The 18,450-nt window shown below is 55.7% G+C and overlaps 1 protein-coding gene across 4 annotated transcripts; it reads left to right on the forward strand.

Moving 5' to 3' along the window:
- The first annotated feature begins 2,000 nt into the window (after positions 1 to 2,000).
- ZNF775 (zinc finger protein 775) lies at positions 2,001 to 11,652 on the forward strand. 4 transcript variants are annotated; one of them, XM_084896485.1, is made up of 3 exons: positions 2,017 to 2,088; positions 7,670 to 7,730; positions 9,355 to 11,652. In XM_084896485.1, exons 2-3 carry the CDS (start codon positions 7,700 to 7,702, stop codon positions 10,932 to 10,934), a joined length of 1,611 nt encoding a protein of 536 aa, XP_084752611.1. In that variant the 5' UTR covers positions 2,017 to 2,088; positions 7,670 to 7,699; the 3' UTR covers positions 10,935 to 11,652. The 4 variants fall into 4 exon arrangements, with proteins under 4 accessions (XP_084752610.1, XP_084752611.1, XP_084752608.1 ...); XM_084896482.1 differs by lacking the exon at positions 2,017 to 2,088 and adding an exon at positions 2,349 to 2,367; XM_084896483.1 differs by lacking the exon at positions 2,017 to 2,088 and adding an exon at positions 2,881 to 3,592.
- Positions 11,653 to 18,450: the final 6,798 nt, after the last annotated feature.

Genomic DNA, 18,450 nt, shown 5'->3' on the forward strand with positions numbered 1-18,450 from the left:
AGAAAAGGATGAGGGACAGGGGATCTGACCATGGGTTCTGACTTTTTAAAAACTTACCTTTAAAGAAAAGGCCTGGTGTGTGGGGAAGGTGAGCACCAAAAGTTCTCTACCTCTCTGCTGCCCGCTGCTTTTGGGTAGAAGTGGTGAGAAGAGGGCCAGGGGTCAGGGAACGCCACAGAAGTAGCCTCGAGGGGGCTGGTAAGGCAGGATAGAGCGAACTTGCCCCTAGAGTCCTGCAGGGGACCCAGTGGGTCCCAAGCCCTTGCTCAGCACGGCACATGCTGCCAGCAGGCCTGAAAGAGGAACCGCCTGGGTTGGATGGTCAGCGCTCTGCTGACAGGAGCTGCCCTTCTGTTCTGAAGAGCCCTGGGCTGTTCCTGTTTTCTTCTACGCTTACAGAAGTATTCAGTTAACTTGTCAAAAGTAAGCAATGCAGATAGACTTAGATATTTCTTTTTTCATGTGGAAGTCTTTCATTCCCTCCCTTCTGTCCTCCATATCTTTACTCCATGTAGGGAATTGGAGGGTAGTGTCCTCCCAGAGTATTTTTCTATGCATTTGCAGATATGAACATATAGCCCCCCATTTTTACTTTACGGAAATAGGACCCCAGCTATGCTTCATTCTTTCTACTCTCTAGGTAACCTCGGTCATGAAATGTCAATCTGGAGGAAGTCTCTCACAGGAGTGACCGTGACTTTCCCACTTGAATGCAGTGGCAGCTATGGGCCTAGAACACGCATCCTAGCCTTTGCTAGGTATTCTAGAAAATAAAGAGATGAATGAGACTCTAAAGAGTTGGTGGCTTAGTGATGGCTGGCTTCTGTCTAAGGTTATTTTATGAAAGTTTCTATTGATGATAGAACCAATTAGGGCCCGGCAAAAATCCAGTAAGGTATGTATGCAACTCTTTTACAGATAAGTCAAAATCCAGAGACAATGTATCTTTTGTAAAAAAAAAAAAAAAAAAAAAAAAAAAAAAAATGCACACAAAGTTTGTCGTCAAACTTTGCTAGAATTCTGGTCACCAGAGGCTAACCAGCAGCTTGGCCCCTGGCAGATGCTTCGTTGGCAGCTGCTGGCATTCATTAGAACAGTCTGCCGGCTGAGCAGTAAGGGTTGTGGGCAGTCTCAGAGAGCCCAGCTTCTGTCTGTATCAACCTCACATCCCTAAGGCGGTTTCTAAGCAGCTCCTGAGAGCATCCTGCCCGTGGAGCGGACGTTGCTGGCTCCCTGTGAGGTGGCAGTATGAGGAATTCTGACACAAAGGAGCACTGCCAGTCAGTGGGTAGGAGAGGAAATGCTTCTTGAAGGTTTCCACGGACAGAAGACCCTCCGTGGCCATCTGGACCCTGCCTCTAAAGCAGCGGTGACACTCGATTTAGGGACGAAACCGCCGCAGGCCCAGGTCGCTGTCTCCTCCGCTGAAGGTCAGGGGTTGGGCTGAAGGGTGTCTGAGGACCCGGGACCGCTGGTCATGCGCTGCGCGGAGGCGGGTGCGGAGGGCGATTTCTCTCCCGTCACAGGAGACGCCCACATCTAACACCGGGTGCGCTGTGGTGCCCGCACCACCACCACGTCACATGCACACTCGGGTGTGAGCATCCCCGTGAGGCTCCTGCTTCTTCCCCCGGGCCTGGCGCCCAGAGCCACGGAGGGCCTGGGTGGGTTTCACAGCGTGGTCTGCGGGGCCGGGCGGGGGAGCCCCGGGGGAACAGGGAACGGGTGCCCGTCAGAACCAGGCCTCGTCCCCGCCGGGCCTCCCTCGAAGCCCGGGGCGCGGGTCCGGTGCCCGGGGCCAGCGGGTTCCCAGCGCCTCAGGTGCCCAGGGGGGCGAGGTCGGCCCGCCGGCCCCGGCCATTGGCTCCGGAGAACAAAAGGGCCGCCCCGCGGGCGCCTCCGATAGGGCCGCGGCGGTCATCTGAGAGGCGCAGCCAATCAGGCGGCGGGGCGGCCCTGGGGATGCCAGGCGCGCCAGCCAATCAGGAGCGCGCGCCCGTCCCCCCGCCGTGTGTGGCGGGGCCGGGAGCCCAGCGCCCGAGTCGCCCCGGGTGGCGGTTCCCGTTAACCTTAGCCTCAAAGTCAAAGGTATTTATTCCCGGCCCGCCCTCCGAGGCCCGCGTCCGGGCGGAAGGGGCGTGCGGAGGGAGACCGCGCGCTTAGGGCCGGCGCCCGGGCGCTCCTCCCGCGCTGCCTCCACCCGCCTGGGACTGGGGGCGGCCTCGGGGTCCCCTGAGCCCCCGCGCTCCGGCCTCGAACTCTGCCCGATCCACACCTCCCGGGGGGACGGGCGCGGGGCGTGCGTGGGAGGGGCTGCCGGTCGGGCCGAGAGCCGGAGGGGCGGGTGACAGCGGGAGGAACCGGGCGGTGAGCGCGGGGCTGTCCCAGAAAGACGGGGCTCTGCAGGGAGGAGCCCCGCGCTCGCCGCAGTGACACTGGGGTGCCCCATGAACCATCGAAGGAGTGGGAACTGGGGCTGGGGTGAGAACAATGAGAGGGAAGCACTACAGAAATGGAAGTGTGTGGAGGGGTCTCCCTGAAACCTCCATTCCAGGAAAATGGGCACAGCAGCTCAGGTCTCGGGGGTGGGGTGGGGTGGGGAGTGGGAAGGGCTGGGCTTCTTCTCCTGTAAAGGGGGAGGACATGGAGATGATGCCCCTTATGGCCCTTTGGACAGGATGGAGCCTGGAGTTGGGTATTGGTCAGCCAGAGCCTGGGTTGGGTGTGGTCAAAGCCCCAGAGGTGGAGGTGGGGGTGGGGGTAGGGGTGGGGGTAAGGATGGGGGGAGAATGACAGAGGCCAGAAAAACATCTAGGCTTAGGCTGGTTTTTTGTTTTTTTTGGTTTTTTTGTTTTGTTTTGTCCCTGTTTTATCTGTAAAATGAAAAGATTAGAGAGTGTTATTCTTTCAGCTCTAAGGTTCTATAATTCTGTAATCTGTTTTGGACTTAGGTTTCTTCTATTTAAATGTTCCCTTTATTAAAATTGTTGTCAGTGGTTTGTCAGCGTGTGGGACCTTGTGGTGGGTTCCGAGGGAAGAGAAACAGTCCTGTATTCAGATGTGTGCAGTCTTGTGGAGACAGACAAAATATTATCACACCATGTGAATGGTGCTGGGTGGAGTGGATGCACAGGTCAGACAGAGAAGGGCCCCTACCTGAGCCTGCAAGTCAAAAACGCTTCCTGGTCACAGTGATCCCTGATTGATTGGACTGGGCAGGGAAGAGTTGGGCAAAAGTATTCCAGGGCTGGTCACAGGCATGCTACGATGACATGGCAAGGTCAGGGGGCTGCAGAGTGGGACAGTGGGGCAGGCTGAGCCTCAGGCAGTGAGGAGAGGTGAGCAGAGGCCAGTTTTAAATGGACTTGCCAAGAATTTTTTAACGGAACCTGAAGGTGTTGAGGACCCATCGAAGTATTTTGAGCAAAGTAGAAACATGTCCAGATTGTAATAGAGCTTTGAGTTCTGGGTGGTAGGTGGATTGGAGGGGCAAGATAAGCTATAACACAGGTACAGTGTCCAGGAGAGAAGTGGTGAGGCCTGAACCAAGGCAGTGGCAGTAGGAGGTCCGAAGGTCTTAAAAATAGCACCAGTACGTACTACTCAGTGCCTGTGTGTTGTGGGCATTTGTGCTGCGTCCTAGCGAAGGTGGTGCATCTTGGAAAGGCCTGATGAGGACCCACTGCCATCTCTGGGGAAGCAAGGGCGGTCTGGGGTCAAGTGCAGAGCATGATGGAGGTGGTCTGTCCCGTGCATCTGCCCTGGAGAGAGGTCACTTGAGGAATCCTGGGGCCTGGAGGGAAATGCGCGGTCAGGGTGTGCAGGAGGAGACCTCATGTCTAATTCTCTTTGAGTCAGAGAATGTCAACTTGGCCTCACTTTCCTCATCTTACAAGAGGGAAACACTTCCTACGTTTCCCAAGCTCCTTCAAAACGCAGCGCACTAGAAAAGAATATATAGATGAAAATGACACTTGTTCAGTGTTGTGAGCGGTTGGTTTTGTCCCTGGTCTTCAGATCAGGTGATGGGGGTCCCAGGCCCAGGCAGGCTCCTAAGTCCTGGTCTTGGGGTGGAGGAACATGAGTGCTGCTCTTTAAAAGGACACTGGGATGCGTGTGGGGATGCCACGGGCGTGGGGCAGGTGTGGGGGCATGCAGGAGGGGGTGGGACAGTCCAAGCAGAGATGTGCATGTAAGTCAGGTAGAGGAAGAAGTCCTGCAAGGAGGTGCCACAGGTTTGGATCTGGGGTCACATCAGGGACCTCCAGGAAGTGGAGAGGCATGGGGAACCGGCTGCCAGGCTGTCCCTGGATATGGTTCCCAAGGAAGGCTGGCGGGTGCAAACGGTGGTCACTAGAACGGGTTCTTCCTCCCGGGGAAACCCTGTGATACAGTCCTGACAAAGTGGGGTGTGTGTGTGGGGGCAGGTGTGGCAACTGCAATGACCTAAAAAGAAGTCATCTCGCACCTTGTGAGCATTTTTCAGTCTTTTCAGCTGTTCCTTCCATTTGCTAGAACAATTGTATTCATTAGGAACAAGCATTGCTTGCATCTGCGGAGGGGGAAACTGGCCCAGAGAAGAAAAGCAGTTGGTCTTGGGTCACATGGCTAATCAGAAGCGAACCCCAGTCCGGCTGGTGTGGGGTTGAGTGTCATCCCATGCACCAGGAGGTCTCCAGTTCATTTTCAGGACACAGGCCGCAGGCTTGATCCCCAATAGGGGAAGTGATCGAAGTTTCTCTCTCATCAATGTTTCTGTCTCCCTTTCCCTTCCTCCCTCTGAAACCAATAAACACACACACACACACACACACACACATAGATTTTTTTTTAAAGAAGCAAACTCTATTCCAAGCTCTCAGCCGCCCCCTCCCGCCCCCTACCTCACCCACTGAGGAATCAGCCAGCAGAGAGTGGGCCAGCCAGTCTAGAGCACGTGGCAGAGGGAAGGCAGCTGGTTAGAGTGGGCGAGGCAAGGAGGAGGGCCAGGTGGAGTTAAACCAGCGGATGGCTGGGAGAGAGGTGATTAAGAGAAAGTAGGGAAGCATGGACCAAGGGGCAGAGGAAGGCCAGCTCGATGTGGTGGGGTTCTGGGGAAGGATGACCCCTTGCCTGCAGTTTCTCGTGGGGGCAGGATTGTTGGTATAAGTGAGCATGGCAGACAGTGAGGGCATGGGTGCAGCCCTGGGTCGGGGCTCATGACTGAGCAGGACCTGGGAGCTGGGCCATCTCCGAAAGCCTCAGCTCCTGGTGCAGGGCATGTGGCCAGTCCCTGGTCCATTGGTGACAAAGGACAAATGAGGCGCTACCCACTCCTTCCCCCTGAGGGGAAGAGAGATGTGCTTGGCTGGTGGAAAAGCTCCAGGGGCCTGAGCTTGGGAGGATGTGGGAGACCTGGACATGTCCCTGCACTGTGGCCTTTCTCCTCACCCAGCTGCTGCCTGCCCCTTCCCGCCCCCAAGTTTCTGCTGAGACCAAAGCTCCTTTGTTACCTTCCCCTGGCCCAGACCTCACCACCTGCCACAGGCCACAATCCCCGCTTTGTGTGGTCTGGCAGTTGTCATGGCAGCTGCCCCAGCTGAGGGGACTCACATCCCAGCTGCAGCCCGACCCCACGTAGGGAGGGCTGGGCCTGGAGCCAGGGGCTGGGAAGGGGATGGTGATCAGGGCCCGGCCCTGAGACCTGCTCTCCACAGAGCTTGTTGGGCCGCCAGGGAAAGGTCATTGGAGGGTGGGGTCAGGGCCAAGCGGCCTTCATAGACTCCGTGGGCACTGTTGGGCGTGGCGGGCTGGCCCATGGCCTCCTGTTCTCTGGCTGGAGCGTTTCGCTAGGCAGCCTGCTGGATGGTTAACTGATGCGTCAGGTGGCGTGAGACTGTTGGGTGGCAGAATAAGAGAGAAGGATGGAAAAGGCACAGTGTGGGGTGGGGCTGGTGTACATGTGAACTGGAAAGAAGTGGCCATGGGGAGGGACATTCCTGGGTTTGGCTCTCTCAGGGTTTGTCTGCAGGATACCTGCTCATTTTTCCAGATGTCCCACCTGAGCACACAGGTGGAGGTGCGCCTTCAAGACATGGCCTGCCTACCCCCTATTCCTGTCCTCTGTGCTCCTCCTACTCCTGCCCTCTCATTCTTATTTCTTCCACTTCCTTTCGTGTCCACTTCTGTCTTACTCCGACCACAAGCCCTAATGAGCCCAGGGGCACCCAGGATGAGGTAATTAACTCACTGTGAATTGTTCACTAAGAATTGAAGTTTTTCTGTCACCCGAGGTGATTTAAAAAATATATTTATTTTTATTGATAAAATTTTTATTGTTTTCAGAAAGGAAGGGAGAGGGAGAGATAGAAACATCAATGATGATAGAGAATCATTGAACGGCTACCTCCTGCACGCCCCCTACTGGGGACCGATCCTGCAACCCGGGCATGTGCCCTTGACTGGAATGGAACCTGAGACCCTTCAGTCCCCAGGCTGATGCTCTATCCACTGAGCCAAACCAGCTAGGGCCCGAGGCGATTTTTAGGCCTTAATACCTCTTGGAAGACAGAATCAGTCAAGTAGGACTGATTTGATTAGGCTAAGGGGTCTTTTGTGTCGTGTCCTCCGTGGTGCTCTTTGGGAGGGTGGGGTCTATGGGAAGCAGGCGTGTGAAACAAGAATTCTGTCCGTAGCAGAGGCAGTCCATGATGGAGAGAGTGAACTGCAGGCTGCCCCCAGTCCACCTCGGAGTGCCACACACTGCTGTCAGGTGTGCTCTGTGTGGGCCTCCATCCCGGGCCTTCCTCAGTGGGCACGAAGCGTTCCTGTCCTCCAGATGAAGGGAAATACGTGAAGTAAATAGCATGTCAGGTGGCAAAGTGTAACGGAGGAATACTAGGCGGAGTCAGGCTGTGACTTTACCCAGAGTGCCTGGGAAGGCCGCAATGAGGAGGTGAGCCCTAAAAGAGGTGAAGGGGGCCATGCCAAGATCTGAGACAGAACACCCCATGCAGGGGGGCAGCCAGTGCAAAGCCCGAGGCTTCTGAGCAGCATGACCTGTACCCCAGCATGTTCCAGGCATGAGGGACCATCAGGAAATGTTCTAACGACTGGAACATTAACCAGCCAGATGGCCGTGGATTGGTGGACATGCAGCCCCGTGGACTGTCGTTCTTGCATGGAGTGCTCCTTGGGAGGGTTTGTGCTGGGACACAGACGGGGACTTAGAGAGAGGAGGGCCGTGGTTTCACAGGCACAATTCTGCCTTCCTGGGTGTCTGCAAGACCTCTCAGGCCACTACCACGTTTGAATTTCTCCCCTGCAGCGACCTTCACACCCTGCCCTGCAGTTGTTTTGAGCCCGGACCCGAGGCATTAGTCTGGGAGCTGGAAGGCCTGGGATCTTGCCCTGCTCCATCACTCAGCACCTGTGTGACTTGGGGCACATCAGCGGCCCTCTCTGACCTCAGGTTCCTCTTCATAAAGTGGGAATCGTGCTTGTTTTACCTGCCTAGCAGGTATGTGTGCAATTTAAAAAATGCTGCACATTTCAGCCAAGGTCATGGACAGAAAAGCTCTTGAAAGAGAAGGAATGCATTCTGTGAGGTGGCTGGCACGAGGACTGGGAAAGCTTTTTGTCCTTGTCCCAGCGGCCAACTCTGTTTCCTTCGCTCCCCTCTCACGCACAGACCGAGTCAGGGCACCGTGGGTCCCCCGGGATGGAGAGCAGCCCGGCAGGTGCCAGCACAGGTAAGACAGAAGATGGGAAGGTGCGAGCCAACCATGGCTTCCTTCCCTGGCACGTCTTCCGTCTTCCTGTCCCTCCAAAGCTGCCCTCACACAGCCCCTGGGGCTCACTTAGAGGGTGTGGAATTGCAGGATGTTGAAGGTCTTCAAAGAATGGGACAAAGACAGATTATAAGAACTAAGAAAATGACAGAAGGCAGTTCAAAACTTGCCAGGCAAGGGAACACACACACACACACACACACACACACAACACACACTGGCATGCACACACATGTGCTATTTTCTTTGTTAATTCCTCCCTCCTACTTCCTCTGGATTTATTGTCTTTTAGATATTGGAACCTGTTTAGAGCTTCTCTCTCTTCTTTGTTCACAACTGTTTCATTTTACCTACTTTTAATCGAATGTAAACTTTCTATTGAATTGTAACACATTGAAAAGTGCCTAGTTCAGGAGCTCTATAAATTCTTATGATACGAACACTCCCCTGTGACCAGCACCCAGATCAAGAAAGAGACCAGTGCCAGAATGAGAAGTCCCTCCTGCCCCCTTCCAAACAGGGATTCTTTATCCTGGCTTCTCACTCACTCATTAGTCCTGCCGGCTTCTGAACGTCATATAATGGAAACGTATAGTCTGTATGCAGTGTCTGAAGCAGACCTTTCCCATTGGGCTGACGTCCGTGAGCCGGAGGAACCACGTGCCCCTGTGGACTTGAGCAGCCCTGTGTGTGGGACTCGGGAGTAGAGGGGCCTAGGTTTAGTACAAAGACAAGGCTCACCTGTTCTGGTGCTGAGACCTTCCTGCTTGACTTTCTTGATCTTGCTTTTGTTAAAGAAAAGTGATGTTGCCAAATGGCCAAGGACCCAGCAGGTGAGGTGCCCACACACCATGGCTGCGACCCTGCAGAGAGCTCGGCAGGAACATGGGCCACTGAGGGACTGGACACAGACTCGCTTAGCAAACACCTAGCCCATGAGCCTTTGGAAAAGAAGATGTTTGAACTTGGCCATGTTCTGCTTGCTCTCCAGGGAAGATCTCACTGGATGGGTGTCTTTAACTGTCCCTGCGTCTCCTGGGTCTCGGGCAGAGCAGGGGGACAGCTCGTGTGTCCTGGCACAGCAGCTTCACTTAACTTCCCTCCTTTCTTTGTTGTTGTTAATCCTCACCTGAGGACATTTTTTTCCATTGAGTTTGAGAGTGGAAGGGAGGGAAGAGAGGGAGAGAAGTGAGACATCAATATGAGAGAGCCACATTGATTGGTTGCTGGGGTGGGGATTGAACCTGCAACCCAAGTACCTTATTTGGAATCGAACACTTGACTCCCTGGTGCACAGGCTGACGCTCTAACCACTGAACAAACCAGACCAGGACCAGCTTTCTTACTTTGCATCTTTCCCCTTTGTCTTGCTCCAAACCCCAACCTGCCCCTGCCCTACTGCCCTTCCTTCCCCTCCTGTCTCCCTTCTCCTGTCCCCCTTCCCCCTTCTCCCCTTTCAAATCTCTTCCTTGTGCATTCTTCGGCCTTGTCTTATTTTCTGCTATGCTCTGTCCTCCAGCCAAGTCTCCCTCAGCTCAGAGCAGTGACTGACTCTCCCCGTCCTCTGTCCCTTTGCCTCTGGCAGGAGACCGGCTGGTGATGAAGATCAAGCCAGAGAAGCCAGAGTGGCTGCTGCAGACCCTGGCGCCGGCCGCGCTTTCCAAGGATAAGGAAAACATTTTCCAGCAGCCCCTGGGGCTCCCACCATGCCAGGCTCTGGGGAAACCCCGATCCTTGGGGGGACAGGAGGAGACTGGGGGTCCCAGGTGGACCCCTCCCACTGAGCAGGATGCTGGGCTGGCAGGCCAGGTTCCGGGGGCAGCCCCCGGCCCCCTGAGCCCCGTTCTTCCTGCCAGCGCGGGCCACTTCGTGTGCCTGGACTGCGGGAAGAGGTTCAGCTGGTGGTCGTCCCTGAAGATCCACCAGCGCACTCACACGGGCGAGAAGCCTTACCTGTGCGGCAGCTGCGGCAAGAGCTTCAGCCAGAAGCCCAACCTGGCGCGCCACCAGCAGCGGCACACGGGCGAGCGGCCCTTCCGCTGCCCCGAGTGCGCCAGGCGCTTCAGCCAGAAGCAGCACCTGCTCAAGCACCAGAAGACCCATTCCCGGCCCGCCTCCTACTCCTGCCCCGAGTGCCAGCGCTGCTTCCGCCACCAGCTGGGCCTCCGCACCCACCAGCGCGCGCACGTGCGGGGCCGCCAGGGCGCCCGCGCCGCCGGGCTGTGCGAGCTGCTCCGGGACTCCGCCGCCCGCGGGGGCTGCCGCCTGCGTCCCGGGCCGCCGCGGGGGCGCCCCGAGTGGGCCTGGCTGGGGCTCTTCCAGGGCTGGCGGCGCCAAGCGGGGGCCCAGCCTGCCGCCGCCGCCGCAGCCTCGGGGCCCGGCGAGCAGCGCCCGTTCATCTGCAGCGAGTGCGGCAAGAGCTTCGCATGGTGGTCGTCGCTGAACATCCACCGGCGCACCCACACGGGCGAGCGGCCCTACCCGTGCCCCGAGTGCGGCCGCCGCTTCAGCCAGAAGCCCAACCTCACGCGGCACCTGCGCAACCACACGGGCGAGCGCCCGCACCCCTGCGCGCACTGCGGCCGCCGCTTCCGCCAGAAGCAGCACCTGCTCAAGCACCAGCGCAGGCACCTGCCCGGCGCCCCCGCGGCGCGCTGCCCGGCCTGCGGCCAGAGCTGCCCCGGCCGCGCGGCGCTGCGGGCCCACCGGTGCGCGCACGCCACCGCCGCCAAGTCGCTGGGCCCCGGGTCTCAGGCCCAAGGCCCCCCGGGCCGGTCGGCGGCGCCACCGCACAGCCCCCCATCAGCCCGGCGACCCGCCGACGTGCGGTGGTGCAGCAGCGCGCGGGAGGAGCTGCTCGGGCCCGGCGAGCAGCGCCAGTTCATCTGCAGCGAGTGCGGCAAGAGCTTCGCGTGGTGGTCGGCGCTCACCGTCCACCGGCGCATCCACACGGGCGAGCGGCCCTACCCGTGCCCCGAGTGCGGCCGCCGCTTCAGCCAGAAGCCCAACCTCACGCGGCACCGGCGCAACCACACGGGCGAGCGGCCCTACCGGTGCGCGGCCTGCGGGCGCAGCTTCAGCCAGAAGCAGCACCTGCTCAAGCACCAGCGCACGCACCTGCAGGCCCCGCCGCCCGCCCCCAGCGCCAAGGCGGAAGCGCTTTAGTGCACCGGGACCGAAGGGGACCCGCAGGGGGATGTTTGCGGGGTGCCTGTGGGGGATGGCCAGAGTGGTGGCTTTTAGAACCCCAGCGGGTAAGACCCGATCACAAGACTGAAGGCCCGAGAACAGAATTCCAGGAGTATCCCAAAGGGTCTCCGTAGGCTGAGAGAGGAGGTGGGATCAGGCATTCCTCACCCTGGAGCTGGGATGTGTCCCGGACAGGTGGAGGGCCAACCCCCGTAAACTTACCCAGAGGTGGGACCCGAACCCCCTAGCCCTCAGGCGCCAGGCGGGGGCCGGTTGGGGGCTGAGGGAGAAGCTCCCTGGTGTGCAATGGCCCAGGTCTGGGCTGGCCAGCTGTAGTGCCGCCTGCCACACGTCGGCGGGGCACGGGCAAGCACATTCCCAGTGCAAAGGCAATGCCTAGCACTTAGTGGCCATTCAGTACAGAGTTTTGGAAGGAGTGAATGGTTCTATGGTCCTGACCGTGAGTGAGTGTCCCACTGCATAGGGTGCTGTTATGGCCCGCCTGTCCCTAGGACGGGGATGTGTGAGACAGTCAGGGGCTGGGCCCAAGGGGCGTGGTCCCTTGGTGGCTTGGGAAGGGCCTGGGGCAGGGAAGAGCAAAGCCTGCTGCTCCTACTCTGGGCCTGGGGCATGCCCAATGGCTCCTCATCATGGCAGTGTCACAGAAGAGAAAAATGAAGGACTGACCATCTCACATGGTCTCATTGTCTTTCTTCAGCTTCCCTTCCTGATCTCCATCTCTGGATCCATGGTCTCCAGGTCTCTGTGTGCTCTCGGGGACCATTTGCCCCAGGACCAGGATGAGGAGCTTTGGCCAGGAGCAGAGCAACTGCCCGCACCCAATTCTCCTTTCCCCTCTTCCAATGCAATTTATCTCTTTCCACACATTCCCCTCAACCTGTAGCCCCCCAAAGTCACTCCTCATGCTTTTCCAAAGCAGAACCCAGAGCTTCAGCCCAGCTGTAGCTTGCACTGTATTTTCCCACAGGAGGGGGTGATGGGGTGCTAGGGTTGGATAGGTGGGAGGAAAAAGGGGGGACCTAGCTAATTCTGTATGAGGATGAACTATGTGTACCTGCCTCCCAGGGCTTGTGGGGTTCTCAGAGCTCAGAGATGTGTTTCCTTTTCCAGAGCTGGCTGTGTTCACCCTGGCTTCCGGTTACTCCTCTTTCCAGGTTTTGTTTAATCCCTTTCATCTGGCAGGAGTTCCAATTGTAACATCACGGAAAGACCGGTGGAGGTGATGACTCCGTTTACCTGGGGAACACATTTGGTATCGGTTAGTGTTCAGCCAGGGCTCTGACTTGCGGTCCAGGTCTTTGATCATAAACCATGCCGTGTGCCCATCCTTCAATCAACTCTCAGGACCCAGGCAAAAGCCAAATCAGAACAGTCTTCCTAGGCCCCCTCTCTGACTCACACCAGCCCTAAGTGCCCCCCTTTCTCTCTGTAATGCCTGCCTGGCTCCTCCCCCCACTTTAGCCTGGCCAGTGTGGCTCAGTGATTGAGCATGGACCTATGAAGCAGTAGTTCACATGTGTTGGGCAGGAAACATGCCTGGTGTGCGGGCTCAATCCCCAGTAGGGAGTGTGCAGGAGACAGCCAGTCCACAATTCTCATCATTGATGTTTCTATCTCTCCCTTTCATTCTGAAATCAATAAAATACAAAATAAAACAACAACCCCAAACCTACCTTACCCATGGGGAAGAGTCATTTGCTTCTTCCTCTTTGCCACTTATCAAATCCGAGACCAACTCAAGTGAGCACACCTGCTCCAGGAAGGCATCCTAGAGTACCATGCCTGTATCAGAGAGCCACTGTCTGCAGGGACGGACCTGCAGAAACACTGGCGCCCGTGGGGCCAGGTGCCTGAGGGGCAGGGCAGACACATACTGCAGAGACAGGAGGGGAATTTCTGTGTCACCGCTTGTTCTCTCCCACAAGTGGCCTGTGTTCAGTGATCAAACACTTGGATTGGTAGGACATGGGGTTAATGAGGCCTAACCGCAGCTTTTCTCCTCCAAGCAAAATCATGAGGGCGCCTGCTCGCTGACCCCAGGTGACGGAGCCTCTCACAAATGGGTGCTTTGGGTCACAGCGGGGATAGCGCCAAGCCCATCAAACGTGCGTGGCCTGTTGACCAGGCCGGGATGGCACATGTTAACCCACTGACCAAGCCTCCTGTGTGACAGGCACTGTACCAGACTCGAGGGATGCTGTGATGAATAAGCCACTGTATCGGCCAGCTTGGGCTGCCATGGTAATATACCACTGGGGGCTTACCCAATGCCGTCTGGAGGCTGGGAAGTTCAAGATCAAGGTGCTGGCAGGTTTGGTCCCTGGTGAGAGCTTCCTGCCTTGCAGATGACCTTTTCTCTGTGTCCTCATATGGTGGTGGGTGGTCCTGGGAGGGAGAACGGGCCTAAAACACTGCTCTGGTCTCTCCCTCTTCTTAGAGAGACACGAATCTCATAGAGACACTGATCTCACTTATACCTCATCCATCCCTGTCTCCCAAAGGCCCTGTCTCCAAATGCCATCACATTGGGGGTCAGGGCTTTAAAATGTGAATTTTTTTGGGGGGGGGTTGGGTAGAGGAGGAGAGACATGATTCAGTCAATAGCAATCACAGCCTCCCCTGAGGAGCCCATTGACCTTCACAGAATATCGCTTTCACGCACACACAGTTTGGAACAATCTATATGGTCAGCTCTTGAACAAGTTGTCCCAGCCCTGGCTCTCTTCTTGTTCATCTCGTTTGGTCTCACCACCAGGCAGTGACTGAGGCAGGCTATGATGTAGAAAAAGGGGATGGGGATTGTGGGACTTGTCCAGCAGGTCATGTTGCAAATTGGCAGCAGGTCCCAGGGCCTCCAGTTAACCTAACCCTCTTCCACAGTCACAACCACAGGCTTTGCTAAGGGAGGCCTGACATTGTCAACTTCAATTTCCATTGCCTTTCATTTTAAAATAATAACACGAGGTCAGAGAACATTGAGCAAGAGCCACACCATGAAATCAAAGACAAGAAGGTCAGGCCTATCCTAGTGGTTTATAATTCAAAATGCTCAAGAGCACGCGGAGGTCAAAGGGTTGCTGAAGGGAACGGAAAACCACCATGTGTAAAGACATTAAACACCTTAAAGAACATATCCTGTTCACGGCCAGGTAAGTGCAAGTCTGTGGTGGGGACCCGTGGCCAAGCTTCCAGCAGGCCACATGAGCGAGGTGGAGCTGGGGTCCTGGAACCGCCTGCATCCTCCTTACATTCCATCCTCAGGAGCAGGCTGGGAGCTAAAAATTTGACTTAGGTCCTTGGGAAGTGGCTGTGCTCTGGCAAGCACCGTGAACTTCAAGTCAGCCGTAAGGTGGTCAACCTCCTTGCCAGGAGTTGGTTCCCCGCTGCCCAGCCTCAGGGAACTTCCCCTGGGAGAGAGGACTTGGAGGCCAAGGCGGCTGAGGGCAGCGGCACTGACCTGGGAGAGAGTAGGGACTTGGCAGTGAGTGCCTAGTGTGAGTTAGAAATGCTACTGAGACTTTTTCTTTTTTAAGTAGTTGGGTTTGGAAAAGAAATATCCTAGACCCTTTGTTAAGAGAAAGAGTATTGGGGCTGAAACCAGTATGTTTTCCCGTATCACTGTCCTGACAGATCACAGCACAGAAGAGAGGGAAATGCAGGGTGTCCGTAGCTTGTCCTCGGGGGTAAGTCAGGAAGGTTTCTCCTCGGTTACTCAGATCGAGGGGGAGAGGTGCTAGGCCAGCTAGCCCCGAGGAACTCTCTGTGATGACGAAAATGTTCTCTGTTTGCTGCCTCATGCCATAGCCTCAGCCAGTGGTGCTTGATCACTTAACATGTGGCTATCGAGGCCCTGGTTGGGTAGGTCCATTGATTAGAGCATTTCCCGATACACCAAGGTTTCAGGTTCTATCTCTGGTCGGGGCACAGACAAGAATCAACCAGTGAATGCACAACGAAGTGAAACAACAAATAACATTTCCCCCCACCTCTTTCTTTTACAAATCAATAAAAAAGAAAATCTAAAAATGTGGCTATCTGAGGAAGTGAATTTTAAGTTTTATTTGATTTAAATTAATTTAAATTCAAATAGCCACCTGTGGTTACTAGATAGTATAGCTCTAGGAATTATGCTCCTTTTGAGAAGTATAAATGTTCTCTCCCTTCCCCTTCCCCACCCAAATCAAGAAAGAGCTAGCTTTTGTCATCGGGAATAGTGGATTGTGTCAGGTAGTTCTGGGACTAAATTCTGGATTTGCCATTTAAGCTGTGAGACTTGGGCAAGTAACCTACTTACAGCATTATGTATGGTCCCAGCACACAGCAGGCACTCCGTAAGTGGTAGCTGTGGGCATTATTGTGGGGACACTGTCATTATCACTACCTGGAAAGCATTTACAGAAGTGGGAGCTGTACGGCGGGGAGGGTTTTCCCAAACAGAGCTCAGTCCCCATAAGGAGTGAACCATCCCCAGAGGTAAGCAGACCCGCTGCAAATGGAAGGGCGTGGCTGAATTGATGTCATAGGTCATGTCTTGGGTTTTAGCTTAGAGGAGAGAGAACTTTGGAGCAGAAGTGACCTCGCAACCAGAGCCCCACACTTGCAGCTGGATCTCTGCAGGTTTCCTAGCCCAAAGCTGTGACTGGGGCAGTTCTGCCTGCTGCTCCTCTTTACACTGCATTAGGGCCCTGGCTGGCCACCAAAGCTCTCAGGTGTTGCTTGTAAACATTCATTCATTCATTCATTCATTCAATACATTGGATTGAGGACCTATTGTATGCTGGGCACTTGTGTTCCAAAGATGCTGAACACACAGCCTGTGCCCTTTGAAGTTCACAACCTGATGGGAAAACAAGTGTGCTGAATCTCAACCTGATGTTAGTGATCACCATCCAATTCGGGGGAACTTGGAGGAGCTGGTCACGGGAGACGGTTGTCCTGCGGAGCTAAGCCCTGGGGATGCAGGCAGAACAGGAGCTGGAGGATGGCAGGCTGATATCTGTGAGAGCAGCGGTGATGGCTGTCCATTTGGTGTGCTCCTGAGGGTAGGGTGGGGGGTACAGTGCAGAGCACCAATACCCACAAGACCAGGGGACCAGAGGCCACCTGCTCTCTGGGACCCTGTGAGCAGCCCTGGCCTTTGTTAAGGACCAGAGTCCAGCTGTCACACGAGCCTCGCAGAGGGGCGGTGATTGCTACGGCAGCCACTGGCCCTCCCCGTAGGAAGAAGCATGACTGCCGTAGGATGCTTGCACACTGCCATTCTACTAGTGTGTTCACCAGAGAATGGCGGAGGGGAGATGTGGGAGGAGGTGCATGTGTTTGACATCACAGAAACAGAGTGGACATCGGGCAGTGGCCGAGCAGAGTCGGGAAGCCTCCTGGACCCCTTGGCCTTCGGCATTCCCACCGAGACGGGATGAGTTTCAGGGGGTCCTGTCAGCCTGCTCCCCTCTCCCCCCAGGCCATGCTCCTTTCCCATTTTGGCACAGCTTTCCTAGAAAATGCTGCTAAAAGTATGGGCTACATCCTCAGGTATATTATTGATTTTGCTTTTGAAAACCTGGCCATTTTTAACGCTCCCCATGTCCTCTGTCGCCTGCAAGAGACATGACAGCTAGTGGTAAAAAAGCTGGAGCTGGGAGGTGTGGCTGTCCTATGTTCGGAGCTCCAGCACCCAGGCAGAGGGTGGGTGTGGGGTGTCACCAGTGGTTAGGGATCTTGTCATCAGTGCCATGGGAATTCTGCCCTTAGCCCTGGGTGCCGTCCACCTTGCTGGATTCATTTCTTGAGGTTTCCCAGAATTCTCTCCCTGTTGCCTCTATTTGAAATACCAATCTCCTTGGCATGTCTAACCCACAAAGTCCCATCTGCCCCAGGCAGGTGCCTCTGAGCAGCATGGATGCGGTCCCGAGAGGTGAGAATGCCCCGGGTAAACCTTTTGGGGCAGACAGTCCTCGGAGCAAGCTGGGAGTAGGGGTTGATTTTACTGCTGGGTGGACCCCATCTGGAATCCTTCAGTTCTCGGGGCTCTCAGAGGCACAGGGGGGACCTCGTGAGCTGGGAGAATGCCACCTGGTCAGCCACGTCCCTGTCTGCTGTGAAGAGTCCTGCCTTTCGGAATCCCAACTGCCTGGCCTTGCAGAATGCCAACGGCTCCCGCACCTGGCAGCTACAGAGGGGCCACGGAGAACAAGGCTGGTCCATGTCCCTCTAGAACTTTCAGCTTTAAGAAGTCACTACCCCTTCCTGGCTCAGTTTCTTTTTTATTTTTTTAAAAATATATTTTATTGATTTTTTTTTTTACAGAGAGGAAGAGAGAGGGATAGAGAGTCAGAAACATCGATGAGGGAGAATCACCCATCAGCTGCCTCTTGCACACCCCCGACTGGGGATGTGTCCGCAACCAAGGTACATGCCCTTGATCGGAATCGAACTTGGGACCTTTCAGTCCACAGACCGATGCTCTATCCACTGAGCCAAACCGGTTTTGGCTTCTTTTTTATTTAAAAAAAAATATTTTATTGGTTTTTTTCACAGAGAGGAAGGGAGAGGGATAGAGAGTTAGAAACATCGATGAGAGAGACACATCGATCAGCTGCCTCCTACACACCTCCCACTGGGTATGTGCCCACAAACTAGGTACATGCCCTTGACCGGAATCGAACCTGGGACCCTTGAGTTTGCAGGCCAAAGCTCTATCCACTGAGCCAAACCAGCTAGGGCTGGCTCAGTTTCTTTATCCATGACATGCAAATTCGGAGGCATTGTCTCACCCTGGATGGCACTGTGACTTCTGATCCCAGTCACCACACCAGGTTTCTGTTTCTGGGCGGCGGGCCTGCCTTCCCACAGCCTGCACCCCTCAGAGCAGGGGGCCCCAGCAGCGGGAAGCTGCTCTGAGCTTCAGTCTGATTTCATGTTCTCAGCTATAAAACGGGGTAATAACACCTGCGTAACCTGGACGGCGCATGGTTATTAGAAGGCTCCCGCCGGGTAATACATGGGAAGGGCCCTCTCTGTAAAGAGACGAGTCATGTATAAGTAAGGTGTATCATTATGAAACGGCAGCAGCCAACTGGCTTTCAGCCCAGCCCTGTCCACACCAGCTGCTTCCCCGGTTTTATGAGTTTTCTTTGGGTTCACTTCTGAGGAGGCCGGGACCACAGGGGTGTAATTCCTTCTTCCAGTCCTCCCGGACATAACCCGGACACGCAGGAGGGCAGGCTCTGGCAGAGCTGTCCACTGCGCCTCCCTCTGCTGTCTCCCACCCAGCTCCCCCCCCCCCTCCACCAAGGGCTGCATTCACCCCCACCCCCCTTCTCTCTCCTGCAAAAGGGAAACATTTGCTCCCCAGTCCCTTTTCCCAGCTTCTGGGCGGGTTTGTGGGCCTGGCTAGGGTAGCCTTGCCTTGGGAGGAGGCGCTAACTGCTAAATTGGGGAGAGTGGGGGGGGGGGGAGGTGGGGGGGAATC

This window comes from Pipistrellus hanaki (genome assembly GCF_964339955.1).
Source record: "Pipistrellus hanaki genome assembly, chromosome: 10".
In the NCBI taxonomy this organism is placed as follows: Eukaryota; Metazoa; Chordata; class Mammalia; order Chiroptera; family Vespertilionidae; genus Pipistrellus; species Pipistrellus hanaki.

What these genes read in the sequence shown, in the direction of transcription:
- ZNF775 (XM_084896485.1), top strand. Translation starts at nt 7,700, where the DNA reads ATGGAGAGCAGCCCGGCAGGTGCCAGCACAG. An exon ending in CCCGGCAGGTGCCAGCACAG is followed by an intron (nt 7,731 to 9,354) that starts GTAAGACAGAAG and finishes TGCCTCTGGCAG; the next exon opens with GAGACCGGCTGGTGATGAAG.